General features: G+C 39.4%; 1 protein-coding gene across 2 annotated transcripts in view; it reads right to left on the reverse strand.

Moving 5' to 3' along the window:
* LOC132671885 (parathyroid hormone 2 receptor) overlaps nucleotides 1-21,386 on the reverse strand; it is a 115,587-nt gene that overhangs the window by 13,513 nt on the left and 80,688 nt on the right. For both annotated transcript variants that reach the window (XM_060623281.3, XM_078450943.2), the window contains exons 8-9: nucleotides 16,114-16,174; nucleotides 7,956-8,022 (exon numbers count right to left, since the gene is read on the reverse strand). In XM_060623281.3, coding sequence (XP_060479264.2) covers nucleotides 7,956-8,022; nucleotides 16,114-16,174 — 128 coding nt within the window. The remainder of the gene's footprint in view (nucleotides 1-7,955; nucleotides 8,023-16,113; nucleotides 16,175-21,386) is intronic.

Genomic DNA, 21,386 nt, shown 5'->3' on the forward strand with positions numbered 1-21,386 from the left:
AATAACGGTAATGTGGGTTGCCAAGAGTGGGCTTGTGTTAGCGGCAGATGAACAGCAGGAAGAGAGGCCCGATCAAGTTCTGGATCTTGGAAAATAAAACTTGTCTTGCCGAGTTTTCAACCATTTCTGGAATTCGAAGAATTTGGGTTGTGGGGTGATTCATGTGCCCCTCTCCTGGGTCCAGCTGATCGTCTCCATCAGCCCTCAGCCCCCTGCCACCTTCTTTGCCATCGTACCTACTGACTATGCTCTCACCTCTCACTGATTTCACACTTCTTATAAGAACTAGGGGCTGAGACTTGAGCCCCGTACCCTGGAGGAAGGACACAGGAGCACTGAGCTGGCGGAAGAATAAGGATTTTTCAGGCCAGTAAGAGCTGCCATTTATTGAACACCTGAGTTTAAATGCTCACAGGAATATGGGACAAGCATAGGTCCCTTTATTACGGATGAAGAAACTCCAGCCCAAAGAGATCAATTGATTTGACCTAAGCTACCCAGCTATCAGGGGAATCTGACCCAGGTCTGTGTGAGTCTGTGCTGTGAATTCTTAACCACTATCTTATACCTTCTCTTCAGGAGGATAAAAAAAAAAATGCAAAACATGAGAGCTGAGGACCTCCATTCATCCTCACCCACCGCAACACCTGGCTCCAGACGTAAAATCATTTTCTTTTTTTTTTTAATGTTTGTTTATTTTTGAGACAGAGAGAGAGCACGCATGAGCAGGGGAGCGGTAGAGAGAGGGGGACAGAGACTCCCAAGCAGGCTCTGTGCTGACAGCAGCAAGCCTGATGAGGGGCTCCAACTCCAGAATAGTGAGATCATGACCTGAGCCAAAGTCAGATGCTCAACTGACTGAGCCACGCCGGTGCCTAAGACACAAAATCTTTTTCAATAAGAGGGTGAGAGCTGCTCACAGATGTCACATGAGTGCTACTTTGTGAACAGCCACTCATGTCAGGCCCCATTAATTCTACTCTCCCTATGACTACAGCCCCGGGCGATACAGTGCAGCTGGGAGTCAAACTGGTGAGAAGCGATGCTGTGTAATTACCCTTAAAGGACGAAGTGATAGGAACTAAAGCTGGCAGAGCTATGGAAGCAATGCCAACTGGGGACTATCACTTGTCATTTCCTCTTCCTGGAAAAGGAAAAATTGTAGATGGCTTCAGGCAGGCCAACCTTAAACTCCATCCATATTAAAAAGCTCACGACCAGGAATTGGCCAGCGGACCACACTAAGTAAATACTGAAAACTCCCAAGAATTTGACTACAGAAAATACACACATCCAAAACATCAGTTTAATAACTAAGACAATGCATTTAAGGACAAGGAAGTGGATTATGGAAAGAATTAAGAAAAACTAAGATTGAGTAAAACGTGCTGCCTTAAAAGATCAGCTAACAAAATATGCCAATACCTGCGACAATAGTTGGGTGAAATTCCAAATAATTACTCTGAATAATTTAGGAAAGTATAGAATAAAGGGTGATTAGAAACTAAGTTATTGACCACTTAAGTGTATTACGCGAAGTGACTCAGTCTTCACAGGAGATAGGCATATTATTGCCCCATTTTACAGATGAGGAATCTGAGTAACAGTTTACACAAATTATTCCCAGTCACACAGCCGGCACGTGGCAGAGGCTTCCTGAGGCCCTTGCCGCCTGGACGCAATAGCATGCACTCAACCACTGCACCGTACTGTCCATAAAGTAGAGTTGAGTTGCCGCAGATTGAGATGGAGACAGAAACTTAAAGAGCAGGATGGATTAAGAAAAGATTGTAAAGAATCTAAACTATAATCAAGTTTGGGGAGCCTGGATGGCTCCGTCGGTTAAGCATCTGACTTCGGCTCAGGTCATGATCTTACGGTTCATGAGCTCGAGCCCCACGTCAGCCTCTGTGCTGACGACTCAGAGCCTGGAGCCTGTTTCGGATTCTGTGTGTGTGTGTGTGTCTCTCTCTCTCTCTCTCTCTCTCTCAGTCCCTCCCCCACTCATCCCTGACTGTGTGTGTGTGTGTGTGTGTGTGTGTGTGTGTGTGTGTGTGTGTCTCAAAAAATAAACATTAAAAAATTTTTTAAATAAATGAATTAAATAAAATAAGATATAATCAAGTCTTAAAATCAGTATTAGAAACAGCAAACAGCAGATCTAACAAAGCAGGAGAACACATCCAGCAATGTGGAAGACCACTGAAGACACTTCCCACACGGGAGGTAAAGAACAAAGAGACCCACCCACACGATAAGGGGAGAGGTGCTTGTGTGGACAATAGGGAATTGCAAGTTATCATGCAGATTTATTTCTCTTTCTGCAGAAAAGATAATGATAAATTGAACAAACCAATAAAAATATAAGAGGGAGAAGTCCCTGCGCCAAAGGAAGGTCTGAGCCTGTAGACGGAAAAATGACGTTATACGCGGGGCAAATGGAATGATAAAAGAACGAGACCAAGAAGAAGCGTCCTGGTGACATTCTTCAATTTTATTTTAGAGGATGAAGACACGATTCTAAGAGAAAATTAGAGAGTCCTCGCATCTCTCATGTGAACCTCTTGTAAAATTTTGCTTAAAGGTCTACTTCAGGCAAAGCACAGATAAAACAAAGAAAAAACCAAAACCGAGAAGGTGAATAAAATGACCCCCTCATCAGCATTAAAACCAGTCACATATAGAATCAATTTTATGCAAATGTGGTTTTTAAATAATGCAAATGTACACATTAGATTCTCTCTCAATTAAAAATTTAAAGATGGATTCAAAGTGATGCACAGTGAATTGAAACAAAGAACTCAAAACTTCAGCCTGGAAACCTCTGGCCCCGCAGGCTATCTCTGAGACTTTGTTCCCAGAGCCCTCTTGGCCGGGATCCTTCTCTCACTCCCTCTGCTCCCCCTCCCTCACGAGGGTAGCTCATTTTCCGAGGCTTCAGGCTCAATGTCAGCTTTCCTCAGAAGCTGTTCCAACCTCACCCCAGCACTTGTCACGTTTAAATGTTTGCCTCACCCACTCTGCTTAAGCTTCAGGAGGAACTGGTGTCTGTCGCCCCACCGTATCACGGCCATTGCCTCACCCAGCGCCCGCAACGTTCTCGGTGTTTAATCGGGACTTGTTAAATGAGTGAATGAATAGACTGCGTGAGATATGCCCTCTCCAAGCCCTAGTTATATTCTGGGAAATCAGCATATCCCCCTTTCATGTAGAGTGTTCACTTCTACGTGTCTATCATAAAAGACATCCTCAGAGAAAGAAGTCAGAATTTATGTATAGGAAAGCAGCCCACTGTTGTAAAACCTCTATAAACCCATCTCTGGGCCCCTGCAATTTTCAGCTCTGCCTTTGGACACATGCGGGGGGAGGGGTGCTTTCTCCTGGTCCCGATTGTCCCTGCCAGGGGGCGCTGCTCAACGGACGTGCACTTCCGTTCTCCCCTTCACTCTCTCCAGCCCTGAAGCAGACAAACCGAAGTATTTAATGAGCAAATGTGGGAAGAATATGGACTTTGTTTGACCTGGCCCATCCTTCTTTGCCTTGGGAGCTTGCCACAACCACACTTGCCCTGCAGCATCTCCAGGGTTAGGAGTCTGCCCCTTAGCCTCCTGTGTGAATGTAGGTCCTCCTGTCTCCGGGGGCGGTGGCCCCCTTGGTCAGGATGGATTACATCCGCCAACTTCACCTTTACCACTTCTTCCAGACCATGCTGCCCTGCGTGCCCTCTTCTTCCTTCCATCGATGTTCTGGAAGGCCCAGCACCAAAACAACGCTCCGTCTCTGCTGTCGACCAGGAAGTATTCCTCTCAGAGTTTGATGTTATACAGAAGAATTTTTTCTTAACCATCCTCAAATCAACAGCGTGTTGCAGGTGAATAACAAATTGTTATATTGGCAGATGTTTATTATCAGAACAAAAAAATGAATGTTTTCTAATGTTTTCTGATGTTCTCTTAAACATGGTTTTAACACTTGTGAACAAAACAAAGCCAACAACAGTGCTATAATTTTAGATTGTGTGATTCCAAAATACAGTGGTTCATCCTAAATTTATACTAAAGTCTGATGATCTCTAAAATTCGATTCTCTCGATATGACTTCTTCAAGTTAGAACCTATAAATGCTTATTCTCTATAAACTCCTATCTTCTCTTAAATTCAGTTTGCTTTATATATAGCTTAGAACTTCTGATCACATTTACTCCCAGATTTTACTCCCAGATACACAAAATTCCAATTAATAGAATCTCTGCTATTCCAGTATCCAAAGCCAGAATTAAGTGAGGGATCCAACCTATATTTAAAATTCTTGGCGAATAATTTCTGATAGCGTATATGGAGCATATCTAATTACATAAAACCCTGCCACATGCAATGCAAGTTTGAAAAACAAATATTTTATCCAAAGTTAATATATAAAAACTGTAAATATTGCCTTAAAAATTGTAAGACCTTTTTCCCATAAATTCAAGAAACAATCTTGACACGTTTTGGAGTGCAAGTGACAAGAACATGGTCAAAACCGTGCTTAGTCTTATTTTGTCACACTATCTGTGACCTTTATCTGCGTGGACTCTAGTTACCTTCTCTGGAAATGAAAAGGTTACAGGAAATGCAGAGGTTCTGTAAATTACACAGCACTTTGCTTGGTGCTCTCATTTCACTTCTTGCCTCTTACCAGTTCCCCAGGGCATCTACTTCGCACACCGGTTTTATTTTTTCAACAAATATTTATTGAGTGGCCACTCTGCACCAGGAAACCTGCTAGGCACTAGAAATATAGAAGTTTAGGGAAAATATGGTTCTTGATCACATAATCCTTGTAGCTTAGAGGGCAAGATGGACGCTCAACAATTAGGAGCTTCACACATTGTGATGATCTTCAGAAGGAAAAAAACCTCACATTGCTCTGTGGGTTATGACAGGTGTGACCTAATTTAGACTGGAGGCATCAAGGAGGCCACAATGAAGAAGTGGCATTTAAAGTGAGGAATGGAAGAAAGCACATCCCCACCTTCCAGGGGTACAGAGCAGAATGTGGGAGAGCCCTGAGGAGGCAGAGGTGGACAAGTTCAAGGATCTGAAAGGAAAACAATGTGGCTGAGGTACTGCATGTAAATGGTGCAGGCACGAGTGACCGGGGACTTCTCTAGACTATCAGGAACGTTAGATTTTATTATAGGTGCAAGGAGTTCATTGGGTAGAGACAGTGGGCCTGAAGTTAGAATCCCCACTTACCAGCCACTTACTCCATCACTTACTAGCTGTGTGACCTCGGGCAGTTTCCTCTTCTAGAAGATTAGATAAATCTATGTAAATAAAGCACTTAAAACAGTGCCCACTGCAAGGTAAGCACTGTGCAGTGTTTGCTGTTATTTGCCATGCTTCCCAGCTTCAGGACGCTGAGGAGCTGAGAGGAGGGAGCCTTGTCACTCAGAACACGAGGACGAGGTTCAGGCACACCTCTTTCCTTACAGACTGGTTCTACAGTGAAATGAGAGGATCTTAAAGGGAACTGTGATAACTGAATTGTAATACTAAAACAAAATGGTCGCTCAAAGAACAGAAAGCTTCTCTTGAATCTTCTCTGATTCATGAGAATGAATGGGTGTTGTGACATTGGAAAAACATTTAAGAATTCTTGCTTTGGAGCTGTCATAATTTTAGTTCGAGAATATGAAAGTGGCTTCCCCCTAAGTTTTCTTCAAAATGCATTGAGTGTACCATCATTTCTAGCTCTCTTTCCCCAATGGGGAATCTTCTAAGAACCTCCATAATCACCTAACTTTACTGTTTTACTTTTCAGTTTAGAAACCTCAGCAAATAAACTTCTCATCCATGTTGACGTTGTAACTAAGATCTGCAAACAAACAAACACAAAAACACAAAGCTTTGGCTAAAAAATCAATGGTTTTGGGGGTGCCTGGGTGGCTCAGTTGGTTAAGTGTCCCACTTTGTCCCAGTCAGTTAAGCGTCCCAGATCAGGTCATGATCTCACAGTTTGTGAGTTGGAGCCCCTGGTCAGGCTCTGTGCTGACAGCCTGGAGCCTGCTTTGGATTCTGCATCTCCCTCTGTCTCTGCCCCTCCCCTGCTTGTGTGCTCTCTCTCTCTTTCTCTCTAAAATATAAATAAACATTAAAAAAATTTTAAATCAACGGTTTCAATGGAAGACGTCCTATGATTTACTTTTCTCCACTGTCCTCTGCTTCAGTTATTAATTTTGCGAGAATCTCTTAGACTTTTCACAGGTCTTTTCTTTCCAGCAAATGAAAACTCAAACTTGATGTTCTTAAACTCACCTACATTTTCATATAATGTTTAATTATCTCTTATTTCACAATTCTAGTACAAAGCACTGAAGACACTAAAAGTAAGAAGACCCCTTAAAAAGAGGATGGTAAGTGATGGATGAGCGAACCCCGTAGAGGAGGAACTAGGAGGAAAGAAAATGAAAGGTGGGGAAGCACAGATGAGGATAGAGTATTAGCAGATAAAAGGGAAATCAGAGTGGTAAACACCAGACCCTACTTCATAAAGTTAATTTGTATCTTTAACTTCATTCATGTTCCCCCAGGGATATAGTTTACCACCAAATGGTTTGATGGGGTGGTTTATCCCCAGACTAAGAAAGCAGCCCTTCATTAAAATTAAAATTAAATGATAAGAGTTTATAAATGTAAGTCATTCGTTCATTTACCCACAGTCTGTTTATAGCTTCTCCTATGACATAGAATCTGTTCTACTTTGCTAACATGCTGTTTTCGCAAGGATACAAACCGGCTTCTCTAAAAGTGTTCTACATTTTATTTCCCCCATAAGCACTTACACCAATGGGCTTTTGAAATGAAGAGTCCTTTTCAATCTTTTCTATTTTTCTTTCTGCATTTTTCCTATGAGATAAACAAGCTTTTCTCTGACTCTGGATAAATACTACAAAACCTCAGTCCCATTAATAGCTGTCCCTCTGTATCCAGTGTGGCAACATAATGACAAACTGGGTGATGCATTGTGCTACAGAAAACAAATGAGAAAAGTAAGAAACTGGAGAACAAAGAAAGACAAAAAAAAAGAAAATCATTAAGAATTAGACTCCTACATTACTTTCAAATGATTTAACAGTTAATATGGGAACATAAGTCATTGTATTAAGATGTTTATAATCTTGAATTAACACAAGAAAACATGAGATGGTATAATTTCTTCATCAAACCACAGAGAAGCGATAAAGCCTTCAAGGGAAGTCAAGAGTAAACATTTTGGTGAGTTTTGTCAGACACAAAGAAGTGTAACTTTGTTTTCTTTCACAACACAGATATAATACACCCGTGAAATATTATAGGCAGATAAGGTCCATGCAATACACATTGCCTACTCCAGTCTTTTTCTAATACATATCAGACAGGATTCTGTGGAATATGTCTCCACATAGCATCCTCTTAACTACTGGAAGACATTATGCCAAGGAAGAGGTTTAGTCAATGCTTTATAATGAAGCATCCTATCAGTTTTCTTTCTCCCAGTAATTCCTCTGTTCTCCCACTATTTGTCCTCTCCTCCTGACCTACTTACTACCAGGTGATCAGAACAGTAAAGTGGAGCTATAATATAACAGATGTAGAGAGAGAAGAGTTTTAGGACCTTCCAATTCCTTGAACATGTAAATGGTCACAGATATCTTGAAGCCCTGGAATTTAACCATGTGCTAGCTGATTAAAGCAAGGTCTGTGCTTTCTGCATGGATCTCAGCATCAGCCACAAGTACTGGTATGATCCTAGCCCAGACCCTCCCAACAGCTATTGCTGTAATGTGCGAGTCTCCTAAACCTTTGTAGAAGAAAGAGACAGATACACTCTTTGTAGAAGAAAGAGACAGACAAACTCTCTCTCAGTTTTAGCAGCAACTTAATTATGCATCCTATTCCTTTCTTTCTACTACACAGGCTTTTTACACTCACCCCGATAGCTGCTAAGATTGGAGCTTGATAAATCCACTTGATGTTTCCAGCACTAAGTTCCCAGCATCTGAGATATGAAAAAGAATTTTCATGAATAAATTGACAAGCAAATAGGCAATGAGAACCAAGTAGCATTTTAAGTTTTACCAAACATTCCTGTCCCAAGCTTTTTTTTTTTAATGTTTATTTATTTTTGAGAGGGAGAGACAGAATGCAAGCAGGGGAGGGGCAGAGAGAGAGGGAGACACAGATATGAAGCAGGCTCCAGGCTCTGAGCTATCAGCATAGAGCCTGATGTGGGGCTTGAACTCACCAACTGTGAGATCATGACCTGAGCCAAAGTTGGATGTTTAACCAACTGAGCCACCCAGGCACCCCCCCCCCAACCCGGTCCCAAGCTTTTGATTGAAAGATAAGTAGACACACATACATACACACACACACACACACACACACACACACACACACACCCCTCATTAAATACCCAAACTAGTGAAAAAATGTGTAATGGGTCTTGGTTTCCATACGATGAACTGTGGAGCATTATAAATACTGTTTAATTTTATATCAACAAGAGTCAAAACCACAGTTCCAGAGCCACAAAAAATTATTGTCTTATAAATGTGGTGCACCTGATACTTCATTTTCTTATCACTGGAATGAGAAAGTCTTCTCACTTCCAAAAGTTCCAACAATTCTATGTTATAACTCCACATGCTATAGAATACTGACAATAATGTGAATCATTCTTATCCATCGAAATGCAATAAAAAGCTGACAGTAGGTGGCTCAATCAGTTAAGCATGCAACTTCGGCTCACGTTACCGGCTCTCGCAGTTCGTGAGTCCGAGTCCCAAGTTGGGCTCTGTGCTGACAGCTCAGAGACTGGAGCCTGCTTTGAATTCTGTGTCTCCCTCTCTCTCTGTCTCTCCCCTGCTCATGCTCTTTCTGTCTCAAAAATAAACATTAAAAAAAAACTGACAGTAATGCAAATGATCCTTGTTGACAGATATGCATTAGAGGGGCGCCTGGGTGGCTTGGTCGGTTAAGCGTCCGACTTCGGCTCAGGTCATGATCTCATGGTCCATGAGTTCAAGCCCCGCGTCAGGCTCTGTGCTGACAGCTCAGAGCCTGGAGCCTGTTTCAAATTCTGTGTCTCCCTCTCTCTCTGCTCCTCCCCTGTTCATGCTCTGTCTCTCTCTGTCTCAAAAATAAATGAACGTCAAAAAAAAAAAAAAATTAAAAAAAAAAAAAGATATGCATTAGAAAACTAGAAGCAAGTGAAAATATACATAGAAATGAAAACTAGTTGTGTTTGGTGGAATATGATTGATTATTGCCTTATGAAGACTGAATTTTTGCATGTATTTATAAATTTATTTCAGTGTTCATTTTGCTAAATATAAGCATGTGATTCCTATATTTCTTCTTTGAACCAGTTATAACATCTTACTCGTTCCCTCATTAATTAGTGAGTTAAAAGATCTTTGACAATGCTCATTTTACATTAGCATAAAATCCATGATTTTATCTTTGACTGTAAAAAGCTTGTTTTTAGCAGTACTTAATAAAAACACTATATGATTTACCTATTTGTTATGTTTATCTTCTCAACTGCCATCCCAACTAGAATTTAGTTTCTACATGAACAGGGAACGTTTTTCTTATTTTCTGATGTAGTATAAGTGCCTATAATAATATGGAGCATGTAGGTAGTTGACAAATATTTTTTGGATTGAATTGAATTGAAAGTAAGTTGACTCAGTCTCACCCAGGCTGGTTTGCGATTGGGTGAAATTGGAATAAATGGAACAGTGTTGAGAAAAACTAGTTCTGCTTGAAACTTTAATGTAGCACTTTAAACAGTTTTTATACATTAAAGATACATGACTAAAAGCTTCTTTCTTGGGTTCTTTCTCCTTAGACAAAACCTAGCATCAATTGTAGGGACAATAAATGAAATTATATAAAAAATATTAGGGATATAAGGATAATTTTTTAATTCTAGATGATAAACTTATCAAAAAGTTACTTTTAAATTAATGAATAAGTTAGGGATAATACAAAGCAATTTCAACTATCCCCTTGAAGGTAAAACATTTTCAGTATATATGTAATGACCATATAGTTTTAAATTTTAACATTTTCATACAGGTGATACATTCCCATTTGAAAAATCAAACTATATGAAAAGACAGCCATTGAGACATCTCAGTTCTTCCCATCTTCCTATTTTCCTCTGCCCCTGTCTCTCTCTGTATACATCACATCTTTTATTACTTTATTGTATATGTTTCCAGTGTTTTCTTATGCATATACAAATCCAAATATTATATCTTATTTTCCCCTACCCTACGAGAAGTGCAACGTATACTCTGTTCTGCAACTGGCTCTTTCCTTTTAACAGTACATTTTTTATTTCTTTTCCTATCGGTACCAAGACAGCTCAGTAGCACAGCATTCCATTAGAAAGATGTACCACAGTAGAATCAACTAGACCCCAAGACGAAAGTATAATCCTGACCCTGATACACTGCAATCTGCAGAATCAATGGACTTGAAGTTTGAATAACATGGAAATCAAAGACAGGGAGATTTTGCACTCGCACATTATTAAGCCTTTCCTAGCATTATTTGCATGCATGTATTTTTCACGTTATTCAACCATACAGGAAAGATAAGTGTGACTGAGTTGTGCAGAATGTCTATCACGCTACCCGAAAAACGCTTCCTACTAAATGGAAAGTGGCATATATTGTATGAATATAAATTGAACACCGATTCACTAGCTGCAAGGCTCTTGAATTCTTTAAATTTTCTTTTTGCTTTGACTTTTGGTAATATCTCCACAATCTTCTTTCTTTGTCTCAATAACATTTCATCACGGTGTCTCCTAACACACTTCAGTTCAGTTGTACAATTGCAGCTCTATAAAATACTTCTATTTGGAACTAGGTCAAAACCAGCTACCTCTAGAAACAGGAAAAACTTGACTTTGATAATTTTCAATGTCAAAGTTTCAAATTCACCCTTTGATATGAAAGGCAACTGAGATGTCAGATTTTTTTTTTAAGAAAACACTATTAATCCTTGCTTTTCATTCATTCATTCCTCAATGTCCCAGCTCATGCTGTGTTTGTTAACATGGCTCAGAAACTACCCTCTGTTCAGACTTCACAAATTAAATTTTAACACTCTCAAAAATGCGGAAATGAATGTAACTAAAAATGCAGTTCTGAGTAGTGAGCATGAGGCACAAGGGTCTGACTAGAAACTAGGAACTAGGACTTCCTGGAGCCAGAACCGGGAATAGGAGAGGCACTGTTCTGCCAGAACAGATCCAGGGAGTTGTGCTGACCGAACACCACATTGTACCCACAACTCACAATGTGACAAGAGCAGGGGAAGTGCAGAAGCCCTGGGAACCATGCAGATTTCCTCAAAATGATAGAAGCTATCTTTCTTGGTCCTTTGCACAACTGGGTCCCACCTTTCCTGTTGGCATCTCATCTCCTTTGAATGAGCAGGGAGAAGGTAATAAGGTAGCTAATGGGGGGGGGGGGGTTGCTTTCATTAAGCAAAAAGAAAGAGAAACAAATATAGTCACTTTTTAAGCTCATTTGTCCAATCAAAACTACTCAATTTTCTTACCCTAGCTTAGCCAAATAACTTTTGATAGAATTTTAGAACTGTAAGACTTCCTTTGTGTATTCAGTAGCATTTAGAGGATCTTCCAAAACTGAGTCTGGTCGGCTTACCTCTAATAGGCAAGGCTACAGAGAAAATCAGAGTTCTAGCTTTGGAAGGCCAGATTAGAAAAAAGAAGAATCTCAAATATTTGAGACAGGAGCAGAGATCCCATTCATCCTTTGAGGATGCCCCAAGCTGGCTCCAAAGCTGAACTTTGTGGCAGAGCACTCTCTGTAGGTCAGATTACCCTCAAGAAAACCCACAAAAACTTTCTATCCAGAGACAAGCTGAATTTCATGAAAAATCAAGTTAGGCAACTTTGAAATCATGCTATGTATGTGATAATACAGTTTTATTTTATATGCAAAATAAATATAAAATGACCCCTTAACCCAATTATCACGTTCAGATCTGGACACTATAAAATTCAAAATTTTATTCTGAGTAAGGCAGGAATAAATGTTTTGCACAGAGGAGTCATATGATCTAACTTATATTTAATTTTTTGGCATTAGTTCAACTGTTTCAGAGCAATATTCAGCATCAGTTGTACTTTTTGAAATATTGTGTACCTAAAGAATGTTTTGCCTCAAAAACAATAGACGTATAATTTTTTTCTTAAAAAAAAATACATATGACTGTTAATGGTGTATGATTCAGTTTATGATTTTCAAGGAAGAATAAAAGATCGCTAAGAAAACTAATTATCTAATTCAATATAAAATGCATTGTGAATATTTTTGCTTGCTTTCTATGCTCAAGGCTTGGAATATCTGTTGAACGGATGAATGAGTCAAAATTGCTACAGGCTGACCGTAGGTTTTGGAGATGTAACCTGATGTCTCTGGGAGTCATTTTATTCATCTCTCAAATGAGAGGATTGAACAAAAAAATACCTTAGGATCTATTTTCTCTAAAATTCCAAATCTAAGTTATACGGTTACACATCTCAGGGTAAAATTATTTATCATTATTTAGTACCTCTTTACTGACTCAACCCACCCCGCAAGAAATCAAATAGCAGACACTGTAAGTTTTCTTTGACATTTCCAGTATCATCGTATACATATAGCAATAATGATAATGTTGATGACATTAACCCTCAATTATTAGCAAATTTAATGTTTGCATATAAGTTGGAGTTTACAAAGCCCTTTCATAAACGGGCTCTCATCTGATTTTCAAATCTACCCCCTGCAGACTCACAACCTTACTCATCACCAAGAATATTTTCATTTTACAAATGGGAAGTCTGAGGCTAAGGGAAATGGCCACAATTAACAAACGGATGAGAAAATGCATCTCCTGGTAACTCACAGTTTGCATCGAGTCAGACTTTATCTTGCTCAAGAGACACTTAGCAAATGGAGGAAAGTGGCCAAATAGATCCATAACAACTGATCAGCAAGGATTGAAGAGTTCTCTATTATAAAACAGAGAAATTCACTCCTACCCATTTGTAATTCATAGGTTTTTTTTTTTCAAATCTGACAGTTATACATGCACATCAAGAGAAATAAGATAGTATGTAAGAAAGGGAAAATAACAGAATATACATACAAAATGCTACAGGAATTTGTTAAGGAAGATTTTACATGGTGGAATAGTGAGTTCAAACATACTGAAGTTGCAGACTACTTGTAGTTATGGTTTTCCTTTCTGAACACCATGAAATGTAGATTTAATCGTATCATGTGAATGAGAGAAACGTGCTAGTAAATAGCTCTGTATGTTTACATACAACACCGATGCCCCAGCATGAGCTCACACCTTGCAAAAAATGTGAACTATTAAAAAGTCCATCATAGGCGATGAATTATTTCTGATTTAGAGAATAGAATTACAAGTGGTAGAAGGACAAAATGCAGATATAATGAAGGCATGAAAACCTGTCCAGGGTACAATAGGCATTGTCCCCTCTGCATCCCTCATTACCAGAGGTGTTGAAGCAACTGAAGGGTGAGCAGCTGTCAGTGATAAAGTAAAAGGAATCCCTCTACAACACTCCTCCCCCACAGAAAATAAAAATACCACTAGTCTTAAAAGAAACATCTACTCTGTTCATGGTATTTATTGAGAGCCTCTGGAGCCCAACTGTCTAGACAAATTCCTTCTGTACCACTTGTGGCTGTGCAATGTTGGGTACAACGATTCTGGCCTCAGTCTCACAGGGTTGTTATGAAGTTCAATTAAACTAATAGTTACAGAACCCTTAGAAAGTGCCTGGAATGTGGGTATCATTCAAAAATGCTAGCTACTGGAGTGCCTAGGTGGCTCAGTCAGTTAAGCATCTGACTGCTGATTTCAGCTCATGTCATGATGTCATGATTTGTGAGATCGAGCCCTGCGTTGGGCTCGCCCTAACAACATGGAAACTGCTTAGGATTCTCTCTCTCCCTCTCTCTCTCTGCCCCTCTCCCCACTCCCCTCAAAATAAGTAAATATTTTTTTAAAAAAATGCTAGCTGTCATCTTTATTATTACTTTTCTCCCATTTTTCCTTTCATGCTGGTAATGATCTTTATAAAACGCAAATCTGTTGTCATTGTCACTGAAAGGAAAAAAAAAAGAAAACAACCATCCTAATGTAACCTATAAAGATCTGGAAGATGTGGCCCCCATCTCTTCTCCAGCCTCATTTTTAAGCTCTAACTTTAGCAGAATCAAGGCTCCGCTGGCTCGATAGGATAAGTACCATCAGTTAGGATTAATGAAAACATAAGTCCTGCTTTCTAATGGAATAACATAACAAAAACATTATTTTTGGTCAGACATTACATATAGGTATAAATTAATGAAATAAGGGAATAATACTTGCTAATAAGTATTTCGTACTTACTATTCCAAACTCTATTCCAAAACCGTAGGTATTTTACATACATTCCCATTCAATCTTACAACAATGCCATGAAGAGTAATATTCATTTTACCTGCACTTCATTGATGAGAGAGGCCAGGTAGTACATCTGTTTTCACAGACCAACAAGTAGTAGAACAGGCCTATGAGTTACCTGCACCTGAACCCTTCTTCATTATGTCCGCATTTAGTGCCTGTCAGCTACCAGGCTGTGCTAAGCGTTTTGTCTGTATTAATGTCCTGTATACATTATTATCTCTGTTTTATATCAAGAAACGGATGTACAAAGAGGTCATGTGTGTTTCCCATGGTCTTGAAGCTAACAGCAGCTAAACCAAGATTTGAACTCAGGTCTGTGTAAGTCTAAAAATAAGGTCTTTTACCATCATTCACCATCACTGCATTGTACTTTAAAATGCTACTTCAGGGGCACCTGCATGGCTCAGTTGATTAAGCATTGGACTTCATTCAGCTCAACTCACGATCTCATAGTTCATGAGTTCAAGTTCCACATAGTTCATGAGTTCATAGTTCATGAGTTCAAGTTCACTGCTGTCAGCACATAGCCTGCTTCAGATCCTCTGTCTTCCTCTCTCTCTGCCCCTCCCTCATGCACTCGCACACGCTCTCTCTCTCTCTCTCTCAAATAAACATTAAATAATAATAATAATAATTAATAATAATAATAATAATAAAATGCTACTTCAAATTAGCCCCAGGCTACTTGGTAATCCTAGTGAATCACTTCCAATGTGCATTTATTTTTTGAAAACATTTAATTATGCTATAAAAGACCAAAAAAACCCAAACGGGTTGGATGAAACCCATAGTTTACATCAAATAGAGACAAGTATGTAATAAGTGGAGCCCATGCATGTTAAACATAAGTATAACTGGGCACTATATATTCATGATACACCATATATATGAGACAAAAAATACCCCTGATAGACAGGAAGTGCTCAATATCCTTGACATCTTAATTCCACCACTGATTGGTGAAACCCGTGCCCATGTATTTTTTGCCCAAGGAACACAAATAAAACCCAAAGCTGTTTAGCAGGCTAACTGGCCAGCTATAACTATGACCAAGTATACTTTCTTCTCATCAATACGAGAAAGCAATTGTGTGTCATTGGCCCGGGGCACCTTCTGTCTGTGGGTCTCCTTGCTGCAACCACATTTCTGGTCTTCAAAACCACACCATCAAGTGGGGATGGCTGACATGGACAGATTGAGAGAGGAGATCTGAATATTGCCTATCCCATGACTCAGGTGGTGCGATCCTTCCACATGCTTGCACCATTATCTTAAGCATGTTAACTTACCTATCTCCTTCCCCTTGAATTCTTACAATATGTTTTAAAATGATATTACAAACCAGAGAGGTCAAGCATCCTAATCTGGTCTGTGAGTCTTTCTGTCCCAAGACCTCTGGGATGGATAGCTTGCTGGTAATGTATCAAAGGCTATAATTTCACCAAGGTAATTTCCTACATGATGTCCATAAAAGGAAATGTGGTCCACAACAGCAGCCAGTGTAAATTCCAGGCAGGAAGACTAAGTCTTAGGAAATTTTAGGCTCTCTCTTTACCTCTTCTTTTTCACTCACCTTGCGTCAGCCAGAGTCGCTCGCGCCACAGCCCAGGCTGCAACAAATGCTGCCGGGAACCCTGTAATCAAAAAGGGATTCAGGGACCATACTTACTTTAAGATTAAAGGAATTTTTAATCTCATACTCAGCACACATAAAAATATACTACTAAAAGTTGAGAGAGGAAAATAGACATGAAAAATATGGGTATATCAACACAAAATTCTTCTTAGTTTTCCTCTTGACCCCCCTGAGAAATGAGCCAGGTACATTGCTGTCATTTGCCCCTGAAAGTGTGAAGATTTGAAGGTTGGCCCAATGTCCCCTTGAGGGATGTAGGATCAAGCCATATGGGGAGGGGACAGAAGTTCCTGGAGTCAGAAGCAGGTAGCAGTTGGAGCTTTGGACTTTGATTCTTGCCAAACTGATAGCTACAAGCCTTCACGGAGGAATGAAGCCACAGACTTCACGAGATGCTACAGGGAGGCTATTATTGTAAAAACTTAGAGCTTTGCCATTCTAAATGTGCAAGCCATTAGAGAAGCTATACTAGGAAGTTTTAATCTGTGTAGCCTCTTCTTTTGAGGGGGGTTCATGTTGGCTCAAGACAAGCATATGCATGCATTAAGACCATAGCGAAGGGTGAACCCTATGTTACTTTGAGGCTTTGAGCGCTGAAATATGTGTCCTTCATAAATGATAAACACCTCGTGAGCTTACAATGTCAAATCTATTACATTGACTTTCCACAAGTGTATAAAGTGTGCCCACAGTAAAGGCTGACTGTTCAGTCCATGTTATAGTTGATTAGACTCTGACATCACAAAAAAAAATCACAAACCATAACTTTTATGGAACATGACAAAACAGGACCAAAGGGTTGGATGGACAGCTTCTCATTCTGTGGAATTTATGAAAGTGGTTTGAAGAAAGGAAAGACAGAGCATAATGAAAACATTGCAGAAGTTAGGAAGCACTTTACAAGGGGAGAAAAAAAGTTTTAATCTAACTTAGGACATTTTTATTAAACACAATATTAATTTCTTTACTTTTAAAAACACATTTGTAATTTTTTGAGTTTTCCTTTTTAGCAAAAAAGTGAAAAAGAATAGGTTCAGATGAAGAAAAATGCCATTAAAAGTGAAAATAAGATGGTGCCCTGTAATAAAGTTTTGGCCTCCTTGGTGATCATCTCATTGAATTTAACCTCAGCACCGCAGCCTGTGTGGTTATTTAATTTTATAACTCCGTATTCCAATTTTATTTATTGCTTGCACACAACATCTAAATTTCAAATTCTATGTTCCAGAAAATTGTTTTTATCAAAATAGATCTACCCAGGGGGCCACCTGGGTGGCTCAGTCGGTTAAGCTTCCAACTTCAGCTCAGCTCATGATCTCACGGTTGGCAAGTTCGAGTTCTGTGTCAGGCTCTGTGCTGACAGTTCAGAGCCTGGAGCCTGCTTGGGATTCTATGTCTCCGTCTCTCTCTCTCTGTCCCTCCCCTGCTCACGCTCTGTCTCTCTATCTCTTTCTCAAAAATAAATAAACAAAAAAAATAGATCTACCCAATTCTGATTATTTCTTAGGTTCAGTTCACATATTTTATCTATCTCTCCATCCATCTATCTACTCATCTACCCATCCATCCATCCATCCATCCATCCAACCATCCTTCCAACCATCCACCCAGTAAGCATTTATTAAGTGCCCATGTATGTGTCAAGGATTATTCTACTTTCAGAAAATAAAACAATAAACAGATCAACAATATTCCCATTTTTCTGAAGCATATTCTGTAGGGAGATGCAAAATCAATAACATAACTTCAGTTATCAGTCAGCACCCTGAGGAGGAAACAAGAATGATGCTGTGTAATGAAGACAGCCTGGCCCCTTCTGCCAGGGTGGTTCAAAGAGCCCTGACATAGCTCTCTTTACTGTTCTGCTGCCTTGGCTATTTTAAAAAAGTGTCTGCCTTTGATCAGAATTTTCACATTTTCTCATTTACAGGTCTTTATCTTTTGCTTCCTTTACAATCTCCCAATCAGGCAATTTCCTGAATAAAGTTCTATACACATCGATCAAGGGCGATTGAGCTGGAAATCTGCTTTAGATGATCATTATAACAAATATCTTCTGTCAGACACTATGTCTTCATGAAATTACTTTTATCATCCTCTTGGAAGACTCTCACTCACAAAGCTAGCACAGAGGCAACCATGGAGGAAAAAAGAATTGAAACCATTTTTGGGATTTAAGGATTTTTGATTACCAATCTTGGTATCACATCATTACATAATTGGGAACACATAAGTATAGAGGAAAATGCTTGAAATTTAGATGTTATTTTGAGTCTGAATGCCAATTTAAGTAAATTTACTGTAAATTCAAATGTTACTCAATATATACATTTACCTTGAGAGCTGAGTAATCTTCATAAAATATCAGTATAAATAAGTGACTCTGAGAGGGAAGCAATCTCTGGTCTAAAAATAAGTAAACACAGGGGTGGAGGGTGCCTGGGTGGTTCAGTAGGTTGAGTATCTGACTCTTGATTTCAGCTCAGGTTCTTGAGTTCAAGTTCAAGGTTCCTGAGTTCAGCTTACAGTTCTTGAGTTCAAGCCCTGCATTGGGCTCTATGCTAACAGTGCAGAGCCTGCTTATGATTCTCTCTCCCTCCCTTTCTCTCTGCCCCTGCCCCGCTCATGCTCTCTGTCTCAAAATAAATAAATAAACATAAAAAAATTAAAAAAAAAAATAGACATGGGTTCTCATGTGGCTCCATTACTATTCCCCTTTAAAATGAAGTTTTGGGGGCGCCTGGGTGGCTCAGTCAGTTGGACAACAGACTACACTCAGGTCATGATCTCACAGATCATGAGTTCGAGCCCTACATCAGGCTCTGTGCTGACAGATCAGAGCCTGGAGCCTGCTTTGGATTCTGTGTCTCCCTCTCTCTCTGTCTCTCCCCCACTCACATTCTGTCTCTGTCCCTTAAAAACAAATAAACATTAAAAAAAATTTAATAATAAGAAAAATAAAAAATTAAAAAACTAAAATGAAGTTTGGGACTAATTAACAGTAGTCAAAAATGCTTAGGCAATTAAAACCTTTCTTCAAATAAAAACTTGGGCAGCAGTCCACACATAAAACAGGGAGGCTTTGAAGCCAAAGGCAGTAAATAGGATCTTCTCGTCTTGGTCTACGGAGTTTCATCTCGTTTTGGATACTTCACAGGCTTCATAAAGCCCTGCCTCATCCTTATTCTCCTCCTGTGGTGCCAGTACTATTTTACAATAGTAAAATAGGTTGATCATGAAGTGTAAAGTTAGTTCTGAAAATTAGAGACCCATCGTGACATGGGATTCCTGGATTAGCTACAGACACACAATATCTTAATAACCAGAAATCTTGATTCCCCAGGGAATCTAGTCAACATATTGACTGCTCAGACATGAAGTTCCAGGCTATACCTCCAGTTCCCGCTCTACCCACCACAGAATGCTGGAATTCCATTTCCATTGCCTATCTATCTCTTTAAGGAACTTAGAAGTGGCTCCATTATGATTTTTGCAGAATCGTTCTCAACTCTGAGGAGATTTGAAGCCAATACTGAATGAGCACATCTTTTTGTCAGGAAAATTGCAAAACCTTTGAAAGTCTTCCATTGTTACAAGGAAGAGTGTCTACTTCTGAAACTTTAGAAGAGCTACCTCCTCCTGAGATGGAATTGCTACAGTAAACAGAAATTTTTTTAAGTATATTTTATTATTGGGGCGCCTGGGTGGCTCAGTCGGTGAAGCGTCCAACTTCACCTCAGGTCATGATCTCACAGATCGTGAGTTCGAGCCCCATGTCAGGCTCTGTGGTGACAGCTCAGAGCCTGGAGCCTGCTTCAGATTCTGTGTCTCCCTTTCTCTCTGCCCTTCCCCTGCTCATGCTCTCTCTCTCTCTCTCTCAAAAATAAATAAAAACATTTAAACAAAATTAAAAAATATATATATTATTACTAAATATATATAAAAATATATTTTATTATAATCCAAAAAATGCAGTAATGTACTGCAGGAAAGGACAGTCTGAAATAAAAGAGTTACAATAAAAAAGAAAATATGCTTACTGAATTAAATATTGCCAGTGGGCAGAAACTGTAGATCGAACTGGTGGTGAGGTGAAATCTTAAAACCAGATGAACCCACTGAGATAAACCTACATAATCGCTACAAACGGAAATCTAAACTTGACTATAATTTGTTTTCTTTTAAAGAGGTAATCATCCACATAATTTTAATTTTTTTAATGTTTACTCATTTCTGAGAGAGAGAGAGAGAGAGAGAGAGAGCGCCAGGGAGGAGCAGAGACAGAGAGAGGGAGACATAGAATCCGAAGCAGGCTCCAGACTCTAAGCTGCCAGTACAGAGCCCGACGTGGGGCTTGAACTCACAAACCATGAGATTGTGAACTGAGCTGAAGTCGGAAGCTTAACCAACTGAGCCACCCAGGCGCCCCTGTAATTTTAAATGGTTAGTAGTAAAACTTCAAATTACATCTGAAAACCTTGTTCTGTATCTTACATAAGGTAAGGCTAAAATACAGATCTTTTATTGACTCTGTTAAATGTAATTTTAAGACAATCTTCAGTAGAAATAATAAGGGAATTAAAAATCATGAAGGATGGGAGAAATGGCTTTTCTAGATTTTTAATTGTGTAAAGGTATCATTTGACTATCAAAAATAATTTTTGTGGAGAACAGGTCTTATAGATCAAATATTTTGAATATAATACATCTGATCAGAACAGGCAAACACAAAACAAAATGACCTACTGGTCAGACTGCATGTTTCTTGTGTAGTCTTTACGACATATCTCTGTATTTCAATTATATTTACTGCCAACTGGATAATCAAAAAATATTTGCTGAATTGACATCAGCTTATACAGACTATTCTCCTGATTATTTTCAGAGAATACAGAATATGAAAATATTCTACACGAAAGCTTGTCAAAAGAGACATGACTAATTGGTAGAACCAGGATAGGTGATCTTATATGATAATATGTACATCCTGGCACCTTATCTAACAGTTGAAAATTAAGAATGGTTGCTACTAGGGGCACCTGGGTGGCTCAGTCAGTTTAGTGTCTGACTTCAGCTCAGGTCATGATCTCACGGTTCGTGAGTTCGAGCCCCACATCGGGCTCTGTGCTGACAGCTCAGAACCTGGAGCCTGCTTCCAATTCTGTGTCTCCCTCTCTCTCGGTCCCTCTCCCCCTCATGCTCTGTCTCTT

The sequence above is a fragment of the Panthera onca genome, chromosome C1 (genome assembly GCF_046562875.1).
Source record: "Panthera onca isolate mPanOnc1 chromosome C1, mPanOnc1 haplotype 2, whole genome shotgun sequence".
Classification (NCBI taxonomy): Eukaryota; Metazoa; Chordata; class Mammalia; order Carnivora; family Felidae; genus Panthera; species Panthera onca.